This window comes from Moschus berezovskii, chromosome 7, assembly GCF_049115385.1.
Source record: "Moschus berezovskii isolate FMDL1 chromosome 7, NW_MosBer_1.0, whole genome shotgun sequence".
Lineage (NCBI taxonomy): Eukaryota > Metazoa > Chordata > Mammalia > Artiodactyla > Moschidae > Moschus > Moschus berezovskii.
In genome coordinates, this window is record NC_142466.1 from 79,073,118 (window position 1) to 79,093,927 (window position 20,810).

Consider the following 20,810-nt stretch of genomic DNA (forward strand, 5'->3'; position numbering starts at 1 on the left):
GGGCTGGAAGAAGCACAAGCTGGAATCAAGACTGCTGGGAGAAATATCAATCACCTCAGATATGCAGATGACACCACCCTTATGGCAGAAGTGAAGAGGAACTAAAAAGCCTCTTGATGAAAGTGAAAGAGGAGAGTGAAAAGGTTTGGCTTAAAGCTCAACATTCAGAAAACAAAGATCATGGCGTCTGGTCCCATCACTTCAAGGGAAATAGATGGGGAAACAGTGGAAATAGTGTCAGACTTTATTTTTGGGGGGCTCCAAAATCACCGCAGATGCTGATTGCAGCCATGAAATTAAAAGACGCTTACTCCTTGAAAGGAAAGTTATGACCAACGTAGATAGTATATTAAAAAACAGAGACATTACTTTACCAATCAAGGTCCGTCTAGTCAAGGCTATGGTTTTTCCCGTGGTCAATATGGATGTGAGAATTGGACTCTGAAGAAAGCTGATCGCCGAAGAATTGATGCTTTCGAACTGTGGTGCTGGAGAAGACTCTTGAGAGTCCCTTGGACTGCAAGAAGATCCAACCATTCTAGAGGAGATCAATCCTGGGTGTTCATTGGAAGGACTGATGCTGAAACTGAAGCTCCAATACTTTGGCCACCTCATGCGACGAGTTGATTCACTGGAAAAGAGTCTGATGCTGGGAGGGATTGGGGGCGGGAGGAGAAGGGGACAACAGAGAATGAGATGGCTGGATGGCATCACCAACTCGATGGACATGAGTTTGAATGAACTCCGGGAGTTGGTGATGGACAGGGAGGCCTGGGGTGCTATGATTCATGGGGTCACAAAGAGTCAGACAGGACTGAGTGACTGAACTGAACTGAACTGGAACATAAGGAAAGAAGACTAAAAAACAGGCATGAAAGAAACCAGGATGGTAAATAAAGGATACAGTCTGAGAAATCAAAGATGATAGTTCCTGTGAAACTGATACATTTTTAGAAAGAGGGAAATCCTTTATAAATATATTAAATTTATATTTTAATGGGTATATAACATTATATAGCAACATAGAAGAAGCATAACATATATAACATGTATACGTTATATATAACATATAATAAACATAACATTATAAAACAACTATGCAGCACTAAAAATTAATTAAAAAAATAAAAGATGCTATTATTTAAATTAATTAATTAAAAAAAATTTTTTTTTGAAAAGGATACTTAAGTTATAAAAATGATACAATTTGAAATCCAGGGTACAAAATGAATCATGACTGCTTTCATGCAATTTATGCAGTAAGCCATAGAATCAAAACTATAAAGAATCAGTAAATTGAAAGCTACTCTTCTTAAAAAAGAAAACTAAGATTAAATTTCTAAAAAGAAAAGAAAGTGAATTAAAGTAAGAAATGCAGTTCTAAGAAATCTGATACAGATTTAATAGGAATTCTAGATAAAGAAACTGTTTAGTTCATTAATCATGTCTGACTCTTTGCAAATAAATGAGCTAAGATAATCCAGGTCATAACCAAGAGCAACAGAACAGTAATTTGGTCATAAAACTTACCCCCCAAAAGCATAATTTAAAACAAAATAAATAAGTATAAATCATAATAATAAGATTAATGGATATTGACAAAATTCCCATCTAGCAACTGTGATATAACAAACATGGATCCTTATCAAATTAGAAGAAAATGTGGTAGAATAATAGAAGAAATTGGTGCAATTGCAATGGTAGAGTCGTTGATAGGTTAACATTTGAAGAAGTCACAAGGACATAGGCGTTATGATGATTAATGTACTTGTATACAACAATAGTTGACTGTACACTGCATTTTTTCCAAATACCCACTTAACATTTATAGAAGATTTCCTCTTCCACAGAAGACTCTACATGTGGCTTTTCATTAGGACAAATAATGCAAATTCTGAGTGTGTAATTCTAATTGATCTTGGTGACTTCATTTCTAGGTGTGCAGCAATGGTGAATGCGTGACTATTGAAAAGGCCTACAATTCAACTGATTGCTCTGCTCAGTGCGATGAAAATTCTGTAAGGTTTGACTCCTTTTTGAATTGATGTCTTACCAGTCACTTGTTTACATAAGACTTCATTCCCGAGCCTGTATATGAGTACAGGTGCACCCATGAGTGTGTGTGTATATATGTATACATGCGTGCATGGTGATTTTTAAATCAAATATGCATTTGGAATCCATATTGTTTCATGCATTAATAATACTGAACCAAAGAGCCAAACCAAGTATTATACATAGATAATGCCAATATTGCAAGTATATGTCTTATCATTGGACTGGTAATCTAGAAACCCAGTAATTTATATATGTATGAAGCTTAAACCAAAAGTTTAAAGTTGGATCTATTGGGACTTCTTTGGCAGACCATGGTTAAGACTTTAAGACTTCACCTTCCAACACAAGAGATGCAGTTCAATCCCTCATCGGCGAACTGAGATCCCACATGCCTATTGGCCCAAAACCCAAAGCATGAAACAGAAGCAATACTGTAACAAATTCAATAAAGACTAAAAATGATCTACTTCCAAAAAAATATTTTTAAAAGTTGCATCTATCAAAATTTCTCTTACAGTTAAATTATACCAGTATTAAATTAGCCCAAAGCTTTTGAGAAAAACAAACAACAAAAGAGCAAAAACAATTTTTTCACTCATTTTGACGCTGTTCAACACTAGCAGTATCTAGCAGTTTGCTTTTGTGGGTAACATCTTTCCTAAGTCAAATTAATCAGTAACACTTATATAGAGTTGTACTCTTTCAAGAGTTTTATGTATATATTAAATTTTAAAAGTTTCATAATCACATTAAAAGATAAGTACTATTCCTATGCCCTCTTTTAGAGATTGTGAAGCAATCACACTGATATTCTGTGAAAGGAAAAGCTGAGCTGTCAGTATAGAAACAGTGTATGTCCTTAAACAGAAAGCTTTTGGATGAAGTAAACATTTATGCCACTGCTTTTTTTCCTTGCATTAATGTTATCTCACTAAATCTAGTTGAAGTCTTCTCTTTGGTTATGATATGCCCAACGTTAGCAAGAGCTATTCATTCAATAAGGTTGATGGCTTCTGGAAAGATAAGCCAAACCATCTGGTTCATTCAGTTTCAAATTTGTCAGAATCCTACTCTTGTTCCAAGGCCATCTTCAAAGATAGCTGCTCCTTGTATTTTATTGCCTTATTTTTCCCAACCTTGATTTTGGATTAGTTAATTAATCAATAAAAAGTTGATGAGTGTGTGGGTATGTGTATTTTGGGTGTGTGTGAACGCTAAGCTGAATGAGGTGGAAAACACAAGCTTTATGTCAGTCATGTGATTAATTATTTGATTGATGGCTCTTCCAGGTGGATGACGGTGAACTTGAGTGTCGGTGCGAGGGAATTCAGGCATCTGCAGAATGGGAGGAAACCTTAAATGTTACCAGTGAGCATCCCGGAATAATATACTATCTTAGAACGTCCTGGTGGTCCTGTGGCTAAGACTCTGTCCTTCCACTGAAAGGGGCATAGGTTCGATCCTTGGTCAGGGAAGTGCATTCTATGAACTGTGACTGAAAAATAAATAAATAATAATTTAAAAATATATAATGGCTTGCCTGGTGGCTCAGTGGTAAAGATTTCACCTGCCAATTCAGGAGACATGGGTTTGATCCCTGGGTTGGGAAGATCCCCTGGGATAGGAAATGGCAACTGACTCCAGTATTTTTGCCTGGGAAATCCCATGGACAGAGGAGCCTAGCAGGCTACAGTCCATGGGGTCACAAAAGGGTCAGACACAAGTTAGCAACTAAATAATAAAACAACAAAGTGTATATACATAATATCTTGCATATATCAGAAACCTCACCAGTGAGAATACTTTCTGCTTATATGCCAGGCCTACTGCACATGTGTTGTATTTCTGTATGGATTTGTATGATATTTTTCTTATTGTTAATATTTAAATACCCAAGTTTGAATTTACTACAATTAATCTGGAATAAATGTATCTTCTTCCAGTTAAGTCTGGATTAGTTCCTCCAAGAACCCTTAACCCAGTAAGGCCTTTTCTATAGTCAGTTACTGATAATCCAAATTTTCCCACTGATTGGGATTCTTTTAAACAATGGAATCTTGGGTGGAGTGTCCATTGTTAATACAGATAATTGTACAATGTTCTGGTCTTTGACTTTATTAAAAAAATAAAAAACAGAGGCGGGTAGAATTAAAGTCCTTCAAGGAAGACAGAAACATAATTGTAACTTCTCAGTTAAATGTTAAGATTCCATTGTTCCAAGGTTGATGTCTTGGCTGAAGCTCATGTGTTTTAATATTACAGATATCTCCATCCTGGTGGTCGTGCTTGTCCTGGTTATTTTTGGTGTTGTGGTTGTCATATTACTAATTCGTTACAAAAAATGTATTAGGTTGAAGCAAGTTCAGAGGTAGGTCTGTATTTTTTATGTGTTGAAGGGGACCATTACCGAGACAATATGAACTTTGTGGCCACAAAGAATATTTGATGGGAAGAAGGTGTAAGCCTCTTACTGAAGACCAAGTAAAAGTGTAACAAGTTGAGCTTTTACACACTTCATTCTCATTCAGATGTTGGCCACATGGTTCCCAACTTCTCTGCACGTCAGAATTACAAGTTGTTTTCTTTTAACACTAAATTGGTTCCTCCTTCAGATTTAATTGTTATAGAGTGTCACATGAGTATCACTCAGTCTTTTAAAAATCTCCTGGATGATTTAATATCAATCACAGGCTTATCCCATACTACAGCTGGTATCAATATTCAATTCCTTCTTGACAGCCCACCTCAAGAGGCCCTAGGAGTGGAGAACAAAGGATACTTTGGTGACGAGCAGCAGACAAGGACTGAGCCCATCTTACCTGATATTCATCCTCTACATGTGAGAAAATACTGATTGCAGTAGTTTTAATCAATTGCAAAAGCGGCTGTATGTATGTTTGAAGTGAACTATCCCTAAGCTAAGTGAAGTGGGAAATGTAGAAGAATAGTCTAACATGATTCCACATCAATGATCTTCTATTGACATGTAGGGAAGGAAAGAATGCCAGGACTCAAATAAATCAAGACATTTCTGAACAGAATATATTGGTTAAATAAAATACTAATTTGTGCGCAGCTGGAAAATTTTACAAATATAAACCACCACTGGGATATGACAAGTCTTCATAAATCTAAAAGAGTTGGTGTCATACAAAATATGTCCTCAAAATAAAATTCTATTAGAAATCAGTGGCAGAAAAATATTGGGAAAAGTCTTTTTCTCATAAAAATTAAAAATGTACAGTATATAGTGTTGAGAGAGAAATAGTCAGGGGTGAAAGTATAATTGTGTGCAAGGAGGAGGTCATTACTTTAAGTTTGGAAAGTGGTTAATTTAGAGGGGTAGGAAGTGGGTGGCAGTAATGATGGGAAATTGAAATTTCTCAATCAGGTTAGTAATTACATGGGTATTTACCTTAAATGTTTCATTAAGCCATGAATCTGTTTTGTGTATGTTTTTTTATCTGTATTGTATTTTCCCATGAAATGACTAGGAATGAATAAGGATGATAATGCCAATTATTAGTGGGGATATACAGAGTGAAAACTCTCATAAAAGCTAATGAAAATTTAAATGGTACAACCAGTAGGTAAAACTGATATTATGGCCTAAAACTGATCATAGACATTCCCTGTAATCTCGCAATTTCGGTCATATGAATACACCCAACAGAAAGAGGTACATGTGCGTATCAGAAAGCATCAACAGTAATGCTCCAACAGCATTATTTGCAAAAAGCAAAAATAGTACAAATATCTAGTAACAAAAAGGTGAACGATTCACTATTTATTCATACAATGGAACACTACAGAGAAGGAAAAATGGACAAACTACTGATGTTTACAGCATATTATTATAGGTGATATATTACTAGCACAAACTTACTGCTAGACAACATGTCAAACTCAAAGGCAAACTGTACAATTCAACTTACATAAGTTTGAACTGACAAAACCAATCTATGATATTAGATGTCAGGGTAGTTGTTATCATAGGGAAGAGTGGATTTTGGGGGGTAGGGGGTGGCAGTAAAGTTCTTTTTTTTATTTTGGTGGGGCTTGGTTACCCAGATGTGCTCATTTGTGAAAATTCACCCACCTCAACACTTTCTATTCATATATTTCTTTGTGTATCTTTTTACTTTAAAGGGCAAAGCTTATTAAAATAATACCCATAGAAATAAATTAAAAAAAAAAAAGATGACACTCCTGGAGAAATCCCAGCAAGTCATGGCTTGTTTAGTACCTTTAACAATAGTTATGATTTCCAATGTATTTGGCTCAGTGGGGGGAAAACAAGTGTGAGTGCTGATTAAGAAGCTACAAAAGCATTCTTAAAAAAAATTAACCAATGAAGAAAACTCGGTGATAAGATTATACCAATGAAACTGCACACAAGGACCTATTTCTTGAAGGAAGTGTGAATTGATTATTGATAGATGCAAATGCCAATGAAAATATAGTGGCGTTAGTGTTTTAAAATTAGGAACGTTTTTTGGTTAGTGATCTTGCCCCAATTCTCCATTTCCCATAAGTCCTGTGCTTTTTACTGCACAGAATTATTGAACAAGCTCCCACCATACCCCCAGGGACATACCCACGACATTATAGCAGAAAGGCTTTTACTGAACTTCTCTTACTCGGGATTGTATACTCCTTCTGTGGTAGTATGATGGTTTATCATTTTTATCCATTCTTACTTTTTATTATGACATTAGTGACCCCAAGAAACAAGCCTTCATTGTCCACTCAGATGAACATAAAATATCGTGTGGTAATTTTTTAAGCTTACACTGAGATTTTCTGATATGGAAACACAGGATGCCAATGTCAGGGTTAAATAAGAAACTGTATGTAACTGCACTTAGCCCCGTGTTTGTATATATTTAGCATTTAATGTCTGTTAATTACTATGCCTCATGCACTGTTGCAGTAACTTTCCCAATTGCATTTTCTTTAAATTAATATGCAAAACAGTTTCACTCTCAGAGAAGGTAGTCGGGAGAAGGTGGTCTGACTATATGTTGTTGTTGTTCAGTCACTATGTCATGTCTGATTCTTTGCAATCCCATGGACTGTAGCATGCCAGTTTCCTCTGTCTTTCACTAACTCCTGTTGTTAGTGTTAGTCACTCAATTGTGTCTGACTCTTTGCGATCCCATGGACTGTAGCCCATAAGGGTCCTCTGTCCATGGAATTCTCCAGGCAAGAATACTGGAGTGGGTAGGTATTCCCTTCTCCAGGGGATCTTCCTGACCCAGGAACTGAACCAGGATCTCTGCATTACAGGCAGATTCTTTACTATCTGAGCCACCAGGGAAGCCCCTATCTCCCAGAGTTTGCTCAGATTCATGTCCATTGAGTTGGTGATGCTCTCTAACCATCTCATCCTCTGACCACATGATCAATGATAAATAGTTACCAGAGGTTCAAATAGAGCCTAGGGCATATTTCTTGCACTTCTAGATACAAAATCCCTAAGAGCTATCCAAAATTTTAGTTAAATGGGGGAACTTAGAAGAAGAGCTTAATAAATATTTGAGTGAATTTAGTCATATAGAATAATATGGGGGTTCCCAGGTAGCGCGGTGGTAAAGAATCTTCCTGCCAATGCAAGAAACATAAAAGACACAGGTTTGATCCATGATTCAGAAAGATCCCCAGGAGAAAGAAATGACAACCCCTCCAGTATTCTTGCCTGGAGAATCCCATGGACAGAGAAGCCTGGTGTGCTACAGTCCATGGAGTCACAAAGAGTCAGATATGACTGAGCGACTGAGCACACACATGCACATAGGATGATATATTGTAAGTGTAGATTGTACAGGACCAGAGAAGGCAATGGCAACCCACTCTGGTCCTCTTGCCTGGAAAACCCCATGGATAGAGGAGCCTGGTAGGCTGCAGTCCATGGGGTTGCGAAGAGTTGGACATGACTGAGCGACTTCACTTTCATTTTTCACTTTTATGCATTGTAGAAGAAAATGGCAACCCACTCCAGTGTTCTTGCCTGGAGAATCCCAGGGACAGGGGAGCCAGGTGGGCTGCCGTCTATGGGGTCGCACAGAGTCAGACACGACTGAAGCGACTTAGCAGCAGCAGCAGATTATATAGGACAGTTTGAGTCCTTGCATCTCTTGTTTAGGCTTTTGGTATTATTTGTCATAAAATTATATAAATAATAATGATTCAACTGATGCCTGTTTGATACATTAGTTACCCATCAAAAGGCTAGTTCTTAGCAAAACTGTGGTTTGGAGAAGGATGGTGTTTGGGATTCTTTCTCAGTTACATTAATGATGCTTGGTTAGATTTTTGGTACCCAGGGCCTCTCCCTGGTTCTTTTTCCACTAAACCATTCTTTCTGATTGTATTATAGAAACCACTGAGGGTTAAGAGACAGCACTTAACAAAGGGTAACTTAGGCCAGAACATAAAGAAACTCCTGGGCTTCCCAGGTGGCACTAGTGGTAAAGAACCTGGCTGCACTACAGGAGACATACAGAGATATGAGTTCAGTCCCTGGGTCGGGAAGATCCCCTGGAGGAGGGCATGGCAACACACTCTAGTTATTCTTGTCTGGAGAATCTCATGGACAGAGGAGTCTGGCGGGCTGCAGTCCATGGGGTCTCAAAGAGTCTGAAATAACTTAGCACTAACAAATGCATGGGGTCGCAAAGAATCGGACACGACTGAGTGACTGAACTGAACACATGCAAAGAAACTCCCACTCTCTAAAAGGTATGATTGCTTTATAGGTAGGTTCCTAGACTCATCCTTCACAAGAGAACAACCTAGGCAGGAATGTTATCTCTGTGTGTTTCAACATTTGTACATTTACTAAGACTGTATTCTAGGGAGGACTCAAAAACTGATTTTGTAGGCATGGGAAATAGTCCTATTTGTTTGAACATTAACTGAAGGCTTAAGAGTATCTCTTTTCACCAGCGAAGAACCACAGAGTCCTTGGAGAGACTTCAAACCAGCTTCTCCAGTCCGCACTACATCACTTTGGTATGTCCCTCCTCTCTATTAGTTGTGCTAGTCTGCGTCCATGTCACTAAGGATCTTGGTGCCACTTAACCACTCATCAGTTCCTTGAAAAGGTCCAGTGATATAACACAGCTCTCTGACTCTGGGCAGAAATAGGAACTTCTCGGCAGGGCTGGGATTACGGTGATAGGAGTGTAATGACTCCTATAAGTACACAGATGCTGTCTTTAATTAGACCACTAACTGTCTCATCATGAATTCTTGGGAATTAGTTCTGATTTTTTTAAAAAACACAGTAATATGTTATTTACTATGATCACAGAGTTTGTCTGTGGCCCTTAAATGTTATGCCTTGCTTACCCTGCTCTAGTCCCAGCCCTGGTTCTCAATGGTCAAGCTGAATGATGGCTTCCAGAGAGGCCTTGAGCAGCAGAGGGCTTTCCACTAACTGAGGAGGTGTGTTTCCTGAATCAATATTGTTGACAGAGAAACCAATTACACGTGCATGAGAGACATGGAGCCAAAACAGAGACAGTACACAAGTAGGAAAGCAGAGAAGTAAAATACATCTCTCTTTATGATAAATGAGCCCAGATTATAGGTTTCCATTATAATTATAACCACCGTATTGCTACTCAGTCACTCAGTCGTGTCTGACTCTTTGCTACTCCATGGATTGCAGCATGCCAGTCTTCCCTGTTCTGCACTATCTCCCGGAGCTTGCTCAAACACATGTCCATTGAGTCAGTGATGCCATCTAACCATCTCATCCTCTTCTGCGCCCTTCTCATCCTGCCCTCAGTCTTTTCCAGCATCAGGATCTTTTCCAATCAGTCATCTCTGTGCATCAGGTGTCCAAAGTATTGGAGCTTCAGCATCAGTCTTTCCAATGTTCAGGGTTGATTTCCTTTAGGATTGACTGGTTGGATCTCTTTGTAGATTCAAGGGACTCTCAAGAGTCTTCTCCAGCACCACAGTTCAAAAGCATCAATTCTTCAGTGCTCAGCCTTTTTTAGGAGATGATTATTCATGACAGAAAATTTGAGTGAATCATGTAATCTCTATGCACCAATATCTCATAATCTCCAGTGTCTTTGATGGGCTTACTTCCTGAAGTCATCATTTACTTAGATGCAAAAAGAAGAGAGAGATTACAGGGTCTCTAAGATCACCTGAACCACTGGAGTCTTTATCTGCACCTGTATCCTCAAGTACACATAGAACATGTACTATTTAGAGCTGGGTGCTAATCACCAAGATGCTCAGCTATATAAAATCAGCAATTCTCATTATGCATTCTTTAATGGATAGAAGGGGGTAACCAAGATAGTGTTCAGTCTATGGCTTCACAGAATCCTCCTATCACACAAAAGGGTCTCAGAGTGTGCTGGACAGGCAGGGTGGCACTGTCTGTTGGAGTTACAACAGGGCTAACAAAAAAACATGGTTTCTGATAAAATGTCACTTAACCAGTACTACCCCCACCCTCACCCACCTTTGCCCACTTCATTCCTACACAGTCTTAGTTATTCATGGATCAAAAAGTGGTGGTCTGAGTGTGTATGTGTGTCTGTGCATGATATCTTCTGGTTCAGTTCCTGACACAACCAAATGTTTATTATAGAAATCTGCAAATAAAGAGCACAGAGGAATGGCAGATCCCAATTCAAGTGCCAAAATGGTAAGTTCCCATATCAAATGGTTCCCTCCTTTTCAAATGCTAGCCTCTTTCTGTGTTTTTTGCCCACTCATTGATTGGAGAGATTCTCTGTTCTTATCAAAAGATTGAGATGATTAAATTTGTTTTCTGTGATGTGCTTAAATTTCTCACAGATAATTCAACAGTGCTCATTTTAGTCCAAGAGTTTTCAGCCTTACCAAAGGAGCAAGCTAGTATTTAACAGTGTCAGAATCTGAATACATTTTGGAAATAATAACAAAAACAAAGATATGACAGTACTGGTAATCACAGAAAATGGGTTCCCCTGGTAGTTCAGTGGTAAAGAATCTGCCTGCCAATACAGGAGATGAGAGTTTGATCCCTGGTTCAAGAAGATTCCCTGGAGGAGGAAACGGCAACCCACTCCAGTGTTCTTGCCTGGGAAATCCCATGGAGCAACTAAACAACAATTATAGAAAAGTTATCCTTTCTAATGGAATAGTTTGCTTCATAATTGCTTTGCTAAAGCTTTCACTTACAAATCAATAATTCACTAAACCTGACGGATAATTTTATTTTGAATGACTATGTCTAATGATAGAAAATTTATCAAAAATTTGTGATTTTTGCCAAAGGGAGACAAAAGAGCGTTGTGTGACTGACTACATTTTAGAGTTTTTGTTTTCATTCCCTCATTCATCCATGCATTGACTTTTCTTGAGTCTCTACAAAGAACTTGGTTAATAGGAGGGTTTTCCCTAGAAAGCATTCTTACTGGAAATCCTGCCCAATACACTTTCCCTTTTGGGATGGAGAAGAAAATGTTTTTTAGAAACTTGTTCTTTTTTTAATATAATTTTATTTATTATTATTATTATTGGCTGTGCTAGGTCTTTGTAGCTGTGCACGCTTTTCTCTAGTTACAGCTAGCGGGGGCTACTCTCTAGTTGTGGTGTGAGGGTTTCTCATTGCAGCGGCTTCTCTTATTGTGGAGCAAGGTCTCTAGAGCACATGCAGCTCCGCTGCATGTGGGATCTTCCCTGGGCCAGGGATCAAACCCATGTCTCCTGCACTGGCAGGCAGATTCTTTACCACTGAGCCACCAGAAATGTTTTTGAGCAGTCCTTCCATTCCACAAAGATGAAGCTGCCTCATATTGGAGAGCAGAGAGAGATGGTCCTTAGGGCAAGCAAACTGTTTGCCTTCCTGTATTAAAAAAACAAAATGGTTTTCTTTCTTTTTGACAGACTGGTCGATTTTACAATAACTGCTTAATTAGCCATGTCTAAGGAGATCTGGGAAAGCTTGGATAAATGTAGTACAACAGAATGTAAAAAGGTTACTGTAATTAGCAGATATAAATGAGTCACTGAAATATAACATGCTTACACATTTTGCAGAAAATAATTCACTTTTAACCGTCTCTTTTTATTTAGAGCTTGAAATTGGATATCCAAAATGGCTGTGCGAGGCTAGGCTGAGGATCCTGGAAGCATGACCTTCTCAACCTTCCCTAGATATTTGCTACACAAATTCTGATAGTTTCTCAGCTGTTCTTTATCCAGACAGAACACGCTGAAGAGAAGCAGCATCTTTCTATAACATTTACTTGTAGAATTCACAACCTGTGGCTTAGACATATGCTAATATACCAAAAAAAAAAAATCTATCCTTTTTCAGATGCTTCTTTAGCTTCATACAACAATAAATAGTCTTCTTATGGTAGTATTTTCTTACAAAATATTAATCTAATTACTTAAAACATGAGTCAAAACTTGGAAGTAAATTACAATGTTGAGTCTAAGAAGGAAAACATCTTTTATTACAGGTTATTTCTTTGGGAACATAAAAGTACTTCTCTTAATTTGAACCTGACATAATTACCACTAATTATGGTTTAAATAAAGTTCTCCCCTGCAGAGATGCCAAAGAAATCCATGCAGGAAGCATCAGATTCCACTACCTAATTAAAAGGTCAATGGCTGTTCTGATCATTCCCTGTCAGTGAAGGAGGAAAAAGAATAGTCACTTAGGCTACCAAATCTTTCTTAAACTTGTGAGGGTGGCCAAAGAGGACATGAAGCTCTCCTGGTCATTCAAAAGGGCTAGAAATCAATTCTAACTTCCTTAATTTTTTAGACTTCTTTAAGAACTAGTCAGAAAACTCATAGACGTACAAAATTTTCAAAAAATTGACTCCAGCAGAGAGGAAATACAATTTCCATGAAGGGCTTTTGAGATCCTTGCAATATGTGGGTTTGAGCACTCCAGTGTGCAATTTCTGTGCTGTTTCCAGTTGATTACTTTGGTATGTGGGGTTGTCCTGGGAATGATTTCAGCTGTTTCTTATAAGAGTACATCTCATCATGTTCTCCTATGTTCTCTATTTTCTTTTTTATTAACTGCTCAAGCTATCTAAAATCATTTTTTCATTTACTGAAAGTTTTTAAGTGCTAAATGCAAATTTTCTGATTCAATGAAATAAAAGCTGCAAATGAAAGAAGAAAGCTGGTTGTTCCTGGTGAATTTCTGTTGTAATGCCGATTGGTTGATGGGAGGAGCTAGTTAAATCAGCAAAGGATAGCAGTGACTCAGCACTTTATACCTCAGTTCAGTTCAGTTCAGTAGCTCAGTCGTGTCCGACTCTTTGCGACCCCATGAATCACAGCATGCCAGGCCTCCCTGTCCATCACCAACTCCCGGAGTTCACTCAAACTCACGTCCATCGAGTCGGTGATGCCATCCAGCCATCTCATTCTCGGTCGTCCCCGTCTCCTCCCAACCCCAATCTTTCCCAGCATCTGAGTCGTTTCCAGTGAGTCAACTCGTCACATGAGGTGGCCAAAGTATTGGAGTTTCAGCTTTAGCATCAGTCCTTCCAATGAACACCCAGGATCGATCTCCTTTAGAATGGACTGGTTGGATCTCCTTGCAGTCCAAGGGACTCTCAAGAGTCTTCTCCAGCACCACAGTTCAAAAGCATCAATTCTTCAACGATCAGCTTTCTTCACAGTCCAACTCTCACATCCATACATGACCACGGGAAAAACCATAGCCTTGACTAGACGGACCTTTGTTGGCAAAGTAATGTCTCTGCTTTTTAATATGCTATCTAGGTTGGTCATAACTTTCCTTCCAAGGAGTAAGCATCTTTTAATTTCATGGCTGCAATCAGCATCCGCAGTGATTTTGGAGCCCCAAAAAATAAAGTCTGACACTGTTTCCACTGTTTTTCCATCTATTTCCCATGAAGTGATGGGACCAGATGCCATGAGCTCTGTTTTCTGAATGTTGAGCTTCAAGCCAACCTTTTCACTCTCCTCTTTCACTTTCATCAAGAGGCTTTTGAGTTCCTCTTCACTTCTGCCATAAGGGTGGTGTCATCTGCATATCTGAGGTTATTAATATTTCTCCCGACAATCTTGATTCCAGCTTGTGCTTCTTCCAGCCCAGCATTCCTCATGATGTACTCTGCATATAAGTTAAATAAGCAGGGTGACAATATATAACCTTGACGTACTCCTTTTCCTATTTGGAACCAGTCGGTTGTTCCATGTACAGTTCTGACTGTTGCTTCCTGACCTGCATACAGGTTTCTCAAGAGGCAGGTCAGGTGGTCTGGTAGTCCCATCTCTTTCAGAATTATCCACAGTTTATTGTGATCCACACAGTCAAAGGCTTTGGCATAGTCAATGAAGCAGAAATAGATGTTTTTCTGGAACTCTCTTGCTATACCTAGTAAGCATCTATTCTTGTTAAAGCCATTCCTTGAGAACAAATACTGATAAATGCATGCTTAAAGCAAAACATGGTAATTTAAACATTTTATGTAAATTTTTGAAAAAAGAAAAATTCCATATATCATATACACTAGCCTCATTAAAGCAAGCAATAATCTTCATGTCCAAGACAAATATCATATGATACTGCTTATATGTGAAGTCTAAAAAAGTGGTATAAATGAGCTTATTTACAGAAATAGACTCAAAGATGTGGAAAACAAACATTACAGGGCTGGGAGGAAGGATTAATTTGGGAGATTGGAATTGACATATACACACACATCTATATAAAAATAGATAACTGTTCAATACTCTGTAATGACCTATATGGGAAAAAATATAAAAAAGTGGGTATATGTATATGTACAACTGATTCACTTTGCTGTACACCTGAAACCAACACAACATTGTATATCAACTATAAATTGTTCTTTTTAAAATAGACAAAATGGAGAGATGTTCACATATTCCAGTCCCCTGAACAATACATGTGTTGATGAACAATATACATTTTGGTGATATCTTATTCTCCCTTTAAAAGAATCATTTTTTGTTTTTGATTTGTTACTTTCCTTATTGTTCCCACATCTCTTTCAGGAAACTCCCCATCACCACTCATTTCCTTTGTCCTGGGCTCCACATTCAACTAACTACCAATTTCTAGTGTTTGTTTTTTTTTTCCCAAATTTCTCTCTCTCTCCAATTATAAATGTCTGGAATTCTCTAAGTCCTCCCGCTTCATTGCTTCCTGCCTAGATAATCATTGTACACTTCTAATCTGCTGCCGTGTTTTTTAAACAACCACAGGAGCCTTCTGACAATTAAGCCTCTTTTTAATTTTAAGTAATATTCATCATGCTCGTCCATATCACTCACCCTAGGCCTTCTAGACTTTACATTCATTTCAAATGCCTCTCTCTGCTCTACTTCCTAGGGATCTTCTTCTAATATTCTCTACAGACCTAGAAGCATTTTCACAGCTACCTGTAACCAGTGGTCCCCTTGTAGACACAGTTCTGTTTCTGGTTGTGGAGCAGTTATGATTTTATTTCTAGCTCTTGTCATTTCCCCAAGGTTTGAATCCTATCCCTTGAATCCACAAGCACTGTCAAGGCTCCTTCTGGGATTGGACACACCTGCTAGACCTTCTATCTAAGCAACTCTGCCCTCCACCTCAGCCCCCTGAATGTCTTGCTGTCCAGTCATGAATAAACAGCACTTATTAATGCCTCAGCTTAGACTGAACTTGCTACCAGCCTGGAATATTGTGTCTTGAGATGCTGGACGGGCTCTCTGCACTTAGGTCAAGTGCCCTCTGCCCTGGAAAGAGGTGGATTTATCTGGAAGCTAATGAATCTGGGGCTCTTCAGGGCCCATCACATGTGCTGCTGCTTCCAAGACCTTTTATCTAATTTTGCATTTATATTTTTTTAAATGACATTCAGTGGGTCATTGTGGGTTGGGAAGAAGAAATTCAAACCATATATCAGCCATGAGAAACTATTGTATAGCACAGGGAGCACACTACTCAGTGTGTGTGTATAGCACAGTACTCTACTCAGTGCCTTGTCGTGACCTAAATGGGAAGGAAATCCCAAAAAGAAGGGATATGTGTATGCATATGGCTGATTCACTTTGTTGTACAGCAGAAACTGACACAGCAGTGTAAAGCAACTATATTCCATGTATAAGACTTAGTTATTAATTAATTATTTTAAGACTTAATCATTAGACTTAATTAATATCAATCAAGACTTAGTTAATAATTAATTTTTAAAGTGCTGATAGGAAACAAATAGGACAAAAATGCACCTTACTTAGACTGAAGTTGTAATCACGGGGAGGGTGAGAGTGGATCAGCCTGAAATGGTACAAGAAGGATGTGGGCATAGGAGAAACATGGTAGGTTTGAGGAGCCACCCACATCCTCCCAGCTAACTGGGGAAAGACCTGCCTGGGTGTTGAGTACATAGGAGAACACCACAAAGAGGAAAACCCAAGACTGGAGTGAAACCCAGCTGAACCCTGACTATGCTCCCCAGCCCACGTGCAGATCAATGCCTAGGGCCAAAGGTTTATAGGCTCCCAGAATTTGGACAAAACCAGTGCCCAAATCTCCAACCACTGAGTGATGCAGGATCAGGGAACCCCACAGAAAAAACAGTATAAAATATAAAAAGAAGTCAAATTGATCAGAGATACTAGTGACTGTACATATCAAAGGGTGAAGGATGGGCAGGGGATGAATTCTGCAGTGTAGTTTCTGCAAGTCACTTTAAAAAATCCTCTGAAAAAATAAATCAAAATCTGTATTTGTTACAATATATTATCTAAATGTTCTGCCAGGACTGCAGTAAGCCATTCCCTTCTCCAAGGGACCTTCCCAACTCAGGTATTGAGCCCAGGTCTCCTGAATTGCACACAGAGTTTTTACCATCTGAGCCACCAGGGAAGCCTAGGACTGCAGTGATGACAACACAAACTAAAACAAAACCAGCACTCACAGTAGCATCCATTACAGTCCTCCGTGGGTATCAATGGAGGATTAGTTCCAGGCCCCCAGGGGAGACTAACCTCCTCCCAAGCTCAAGTAGCTTACATAAAATGGTGAAGTTGTTCTTTTTTTTTTTTCCCCCTATTATTTGCATGTAACCTATGGGCTTCCCTGGTGGTTCAGATGGTAAAGAATTCACCTGCTATGCAGGACACTTGGGTTCAATCTCTGGATCTGGAAGATCCCCTAGAAAAGGGAATAGCTACCCACTCCAGTATTCCTGCCTGGGAAATTCCATGGACAGAGGAGCCTGGCGGGCTACAGTCCCTGGGGTCGCTAAGACTCGGACAAGACTGAGCAACTAACAAGTTGCTCAATGAGTGTACAACATTTACACAAAATATACTTTAAATCATTTCTTTATTATTTATAATACCTAATGCAAGGAAAACAATACTTTTGTTAATAGTTATAAATACAATGTAAATGCTATATAAATAATAGCTGAGATGTGGCAAATTCAATTTTTGCCTTTTGGAACTTTTGAATTTTTTTTCAATGTTTTTTTCATCCATAGTTGGTTGAATTCCTGGATGGGAAATGTGATTACAGAGAATTGACTGACTGTCTTCTCAAATATCAACCAGATAATAAAGCCACTCTGCCTTTTTATCAAGGCACCTGGACTGATAGGTGATTGTGGAATTTTAAAAATGGACTTTGGATGTGCTAAAATTGTGAAATCATTCTGAAGAAAGTGAAACATTTCCTTATAAACATTTCCTTGCCATTTCTGTGGCAGGTCTCTCGGTACCTTATAACCCATCAATGAAGTTCCTAGAAGGGTCACTAGGAGGCGACATAGAAAACTAAATCTGCGAGCAGGTAGCCTGATTCCATTCCTTTGTTAGACACCAGTCGTCAGAAAGAGTGACTTGAAACAAACGCACTAAGAGTTTTGTTAAAGTCCTCTTCCTGATTATTAAGGAAGCAGCTCTGGGTGAATTTTGACAGACAAAACTTCCCTGTCTGCCAGGATCGTGAGTTAAGGGAGAAAATAAAGAGCATATCGCTGAAAGAAAGGAGAGCCAGGTTGGCAGCCTGAAAGCTTTGATTGGAGATTCTAAATGGAAAGACAAGTCCTGTTTACTCTGTTTTGAAATCCAGTCTTCTTGAAGCTGACTTGTCAATAGCCCCAAATAACCCAGTCTGCCGAAGACTTGTGAATTTTGCTTTTGTTTGTAAATTTTGTAGTATCTTGTTTACTTAGTTTTTGGAGTCCATCTGATTGGCCACTGCTGCCATAGATGTTTGAAGGTGCCCCACCCACCCCCAACCCAGAATACCTAATGGATTTTAAATGTCAGGAGAAGCCACAGCCTGTGTGACTGCTGGAACTCAATGGTGGACCCCTGATGACAATGGATCATCACCAAAGACTGAGAAATAATTGGAAGACTGAGCTGATTGGCAGCTTCCTGATCACTTTCTGACGGAAGGTCAGGCTTTTAGGAAACTCAGAAGCCATTATGTAAGGAAGTGGCTGCTTCGAGGCTTTGACAGAATGCATTAACATCTTTCTCCAGGAAAAGCTATCCTGAGCTATAGGTAATGGATATCGATTGCTCAGAAAAGAAGCTATAACTTTAAACCTTGTCGGTGGCGGGCGGCGGTGGGGGGGGATCTCCAGAGACAAAAGACATAGAAAAAGGAGGGCTAGTTTGGAAGAAACCATGCCAGAGCTATGTTAGACAATCCTAAATAAGTGACTGCAAAAGCCATGGACACCAGCGATTTGCTACCAGGAGAGCAAAGATGGCATTTATGGAGTGCATGCTATTTGTTAAGCATTAATCTAAGCACTTAATAGCATAATTTCATTTTTAAATTGAAACAGCTCTGTGAGTATTGTTCAGTTGTTAAGTCGAGTCCAATTCTTTGTGATCTCATGGACTGTATGCCAGGCTCCTCTGTATGCCATTATCTCTTGCAGGTTGTTCAAATTCATGTCCATAGGTGGTGATGCTATCTAACCACCACATCCTGCCATCCCCTTCTCCTCCCACCCTCAGTCTTTCCCAGCACCAGGGTCTTTTCCAATGAGTCAGCTCTTCACATCAGGTGGCCAAATATTGGAGCTTCAGCTTCAGCATCAGTCCTTCCAATGACTGTTCAGAGTTGTTTTCCTTTAGGATTCACTGGTTTGATCTCATTGTTGTCCAAGGGACTCTCAAGAGTCTTCTTCAGCACCACAATTCAAAAAACATCAGTTTTTCAGTGCTCAGCTTTATTTATTGTCTAGCTCTCACATTCGTACATATGAGCTAATATTATTATCCTCATTTTACAGTTTGAGAAAAATTAAGATCAAAAGTCAAATAATCCACTGAGAGAGAGCTAGCTGATTAAATATCATAGTCAGGACATCGACCCAGGAAGTCTAACTCCAAAGAGTATGCTTTCAATCACTCCCATGCTTCTTGGGTAAATATAATTTTGATAGGGAAAAGGCAGACTCCCTCAATTTCAGACTCCTGGAAAGGCAATGAATATATCTCACCCCCACTCTCATTTTCCATCCAGCAAACTTCCTAACCTTTGGAGCCACAGGGACAATGATTCATAGGTTTACACAGCCAGGAAAGACAAGAGAATCCACCCAGTAGTGACCCCCCAATTTAGTCAATCACTGGTTGAGATGCTGTTGTTCACAGAGGGCTGTGTTTGGGGATACAGATAAGGCTTCAATTTCTTTTACCATTCTGTTGGCCACTCCCTAGGAGGTGCTTGTGATCCCAGAACCTTTTCGGTGTTTGGTGTTTTACAACTACTTTAGGTTCTGGCTTCCCTGGGGGCTCAGATGGTAAAGAATCTGCCTGCAATGCGGGAAACCTGGGTTTGATCACTGTGTCAGGAAGATGCCCTGGAAACGGGAATGAAAATCCACTCCAGCATTCTTGCCTAGAGAAACACATGGACGGAAGAGCCTAGTGGGCTATATTTCATGGGATCACAAAGAGTCCAACACACTGAGCAACTAACACTTTCACTTTCCAGGTTCTGGAAGATGCTTTCTCAACAGGACAGGGCTCTCTCTGAGAGATGTTCTACTTCAGTTTAGCACGCCTAGGAAAGCTGTCTGATGCTGTCCCACCATCTGTGCAGAGAAGGAAAACCAGCAGAATTATTGACATTCGAAAGGAGCCCATGTGTTGGGGGATGGTAGGCATCAATACCGGAGAAGGCCATGGCAAGCCACTCCAGTGCTCTTGCCTAGAAAATCCCATGGATGGTTGAGCCTGGTGGGCTGCAGTCCGTGGGGTCGCTGAGAGTCGGACACGACTGAGCGACTTCACTTTCACTTTCCACTTTCACACATTGGAGAAGGAAATGGCAACCCACTCCAGTGTTCTTGCCTGGAGTATCCCAGGGACGGGGGAGCCTGGTGGGCTTCTGTCTATGGGGTCACACAGAGTCGGACACGACTGAAGTGACTTAGCAGCAGCAGCAACAGGCATCAATACAGAGGCAGTCTCTGATGAAACCTTCTTCCTTGCTTGAATAAAGAATGCACCAGATGAATGGTCATCTTTAATAGGTAAGGAAATAGAGGACATTTGTACTGCACCCTTTTAGATTCCAGGTCTAAACTTCCAGATTTTTATACACTCACCGTGGGATGTCCACTGCAAATCTTTGTGACCAGTATTATTTTACAGATGAGAAAACCAAGCATAACCGTTCCACAGATATGCAGCTGTAAATGGCAAAACAAAAAAATATGATCATATGCTTCAGACCAAAGCCACAATCTGAACTCTTC

At 39.4% G+C, this 20,810-nt stretch overlaps 1 protein-coding gene across 1 annotated transcript in view; it reads left to right on the plus strand.

The window, feature by feature from the left end:
* Positions 1–12,192, plus strand: part of ADAM7 (ADAM metallopeptidase domain 7) — a 59,270-nt gene extending 47,078 nt beyond the window's left edge. Inside the window, exons 17-23 of the mRNA XM_088837714.1 lie at positions 1,938–2,018; positions 3,348–3,426; positions 4,321–4,426; positions 4,798–4,897; positions 9,007–9,072; positions 10,676–10,732; positions 12,148–12,192. Coding sequence (XP_088693840.1) covers positions 1,938–2,018; positions 3,348–3,426; positions 4,321–4,426; positions 4,798–4,897; positions 9,007–9,072; positions 10,676–10,732; positions 12,148–12,192 — 534 coding nt within the window. The remainder of the gene's footprint in view (positions 1–1,937; positions 2,019–3,347; positions 3,427–4,320; positions 4,427–4,797; positions 4,898–9,006; positions 9,073–10,675; positions 10,733–12,147) is intronic.
* The last annotated feature ends 8,618 nt before the right edge of the window (positions 12,193–20,810 follow it).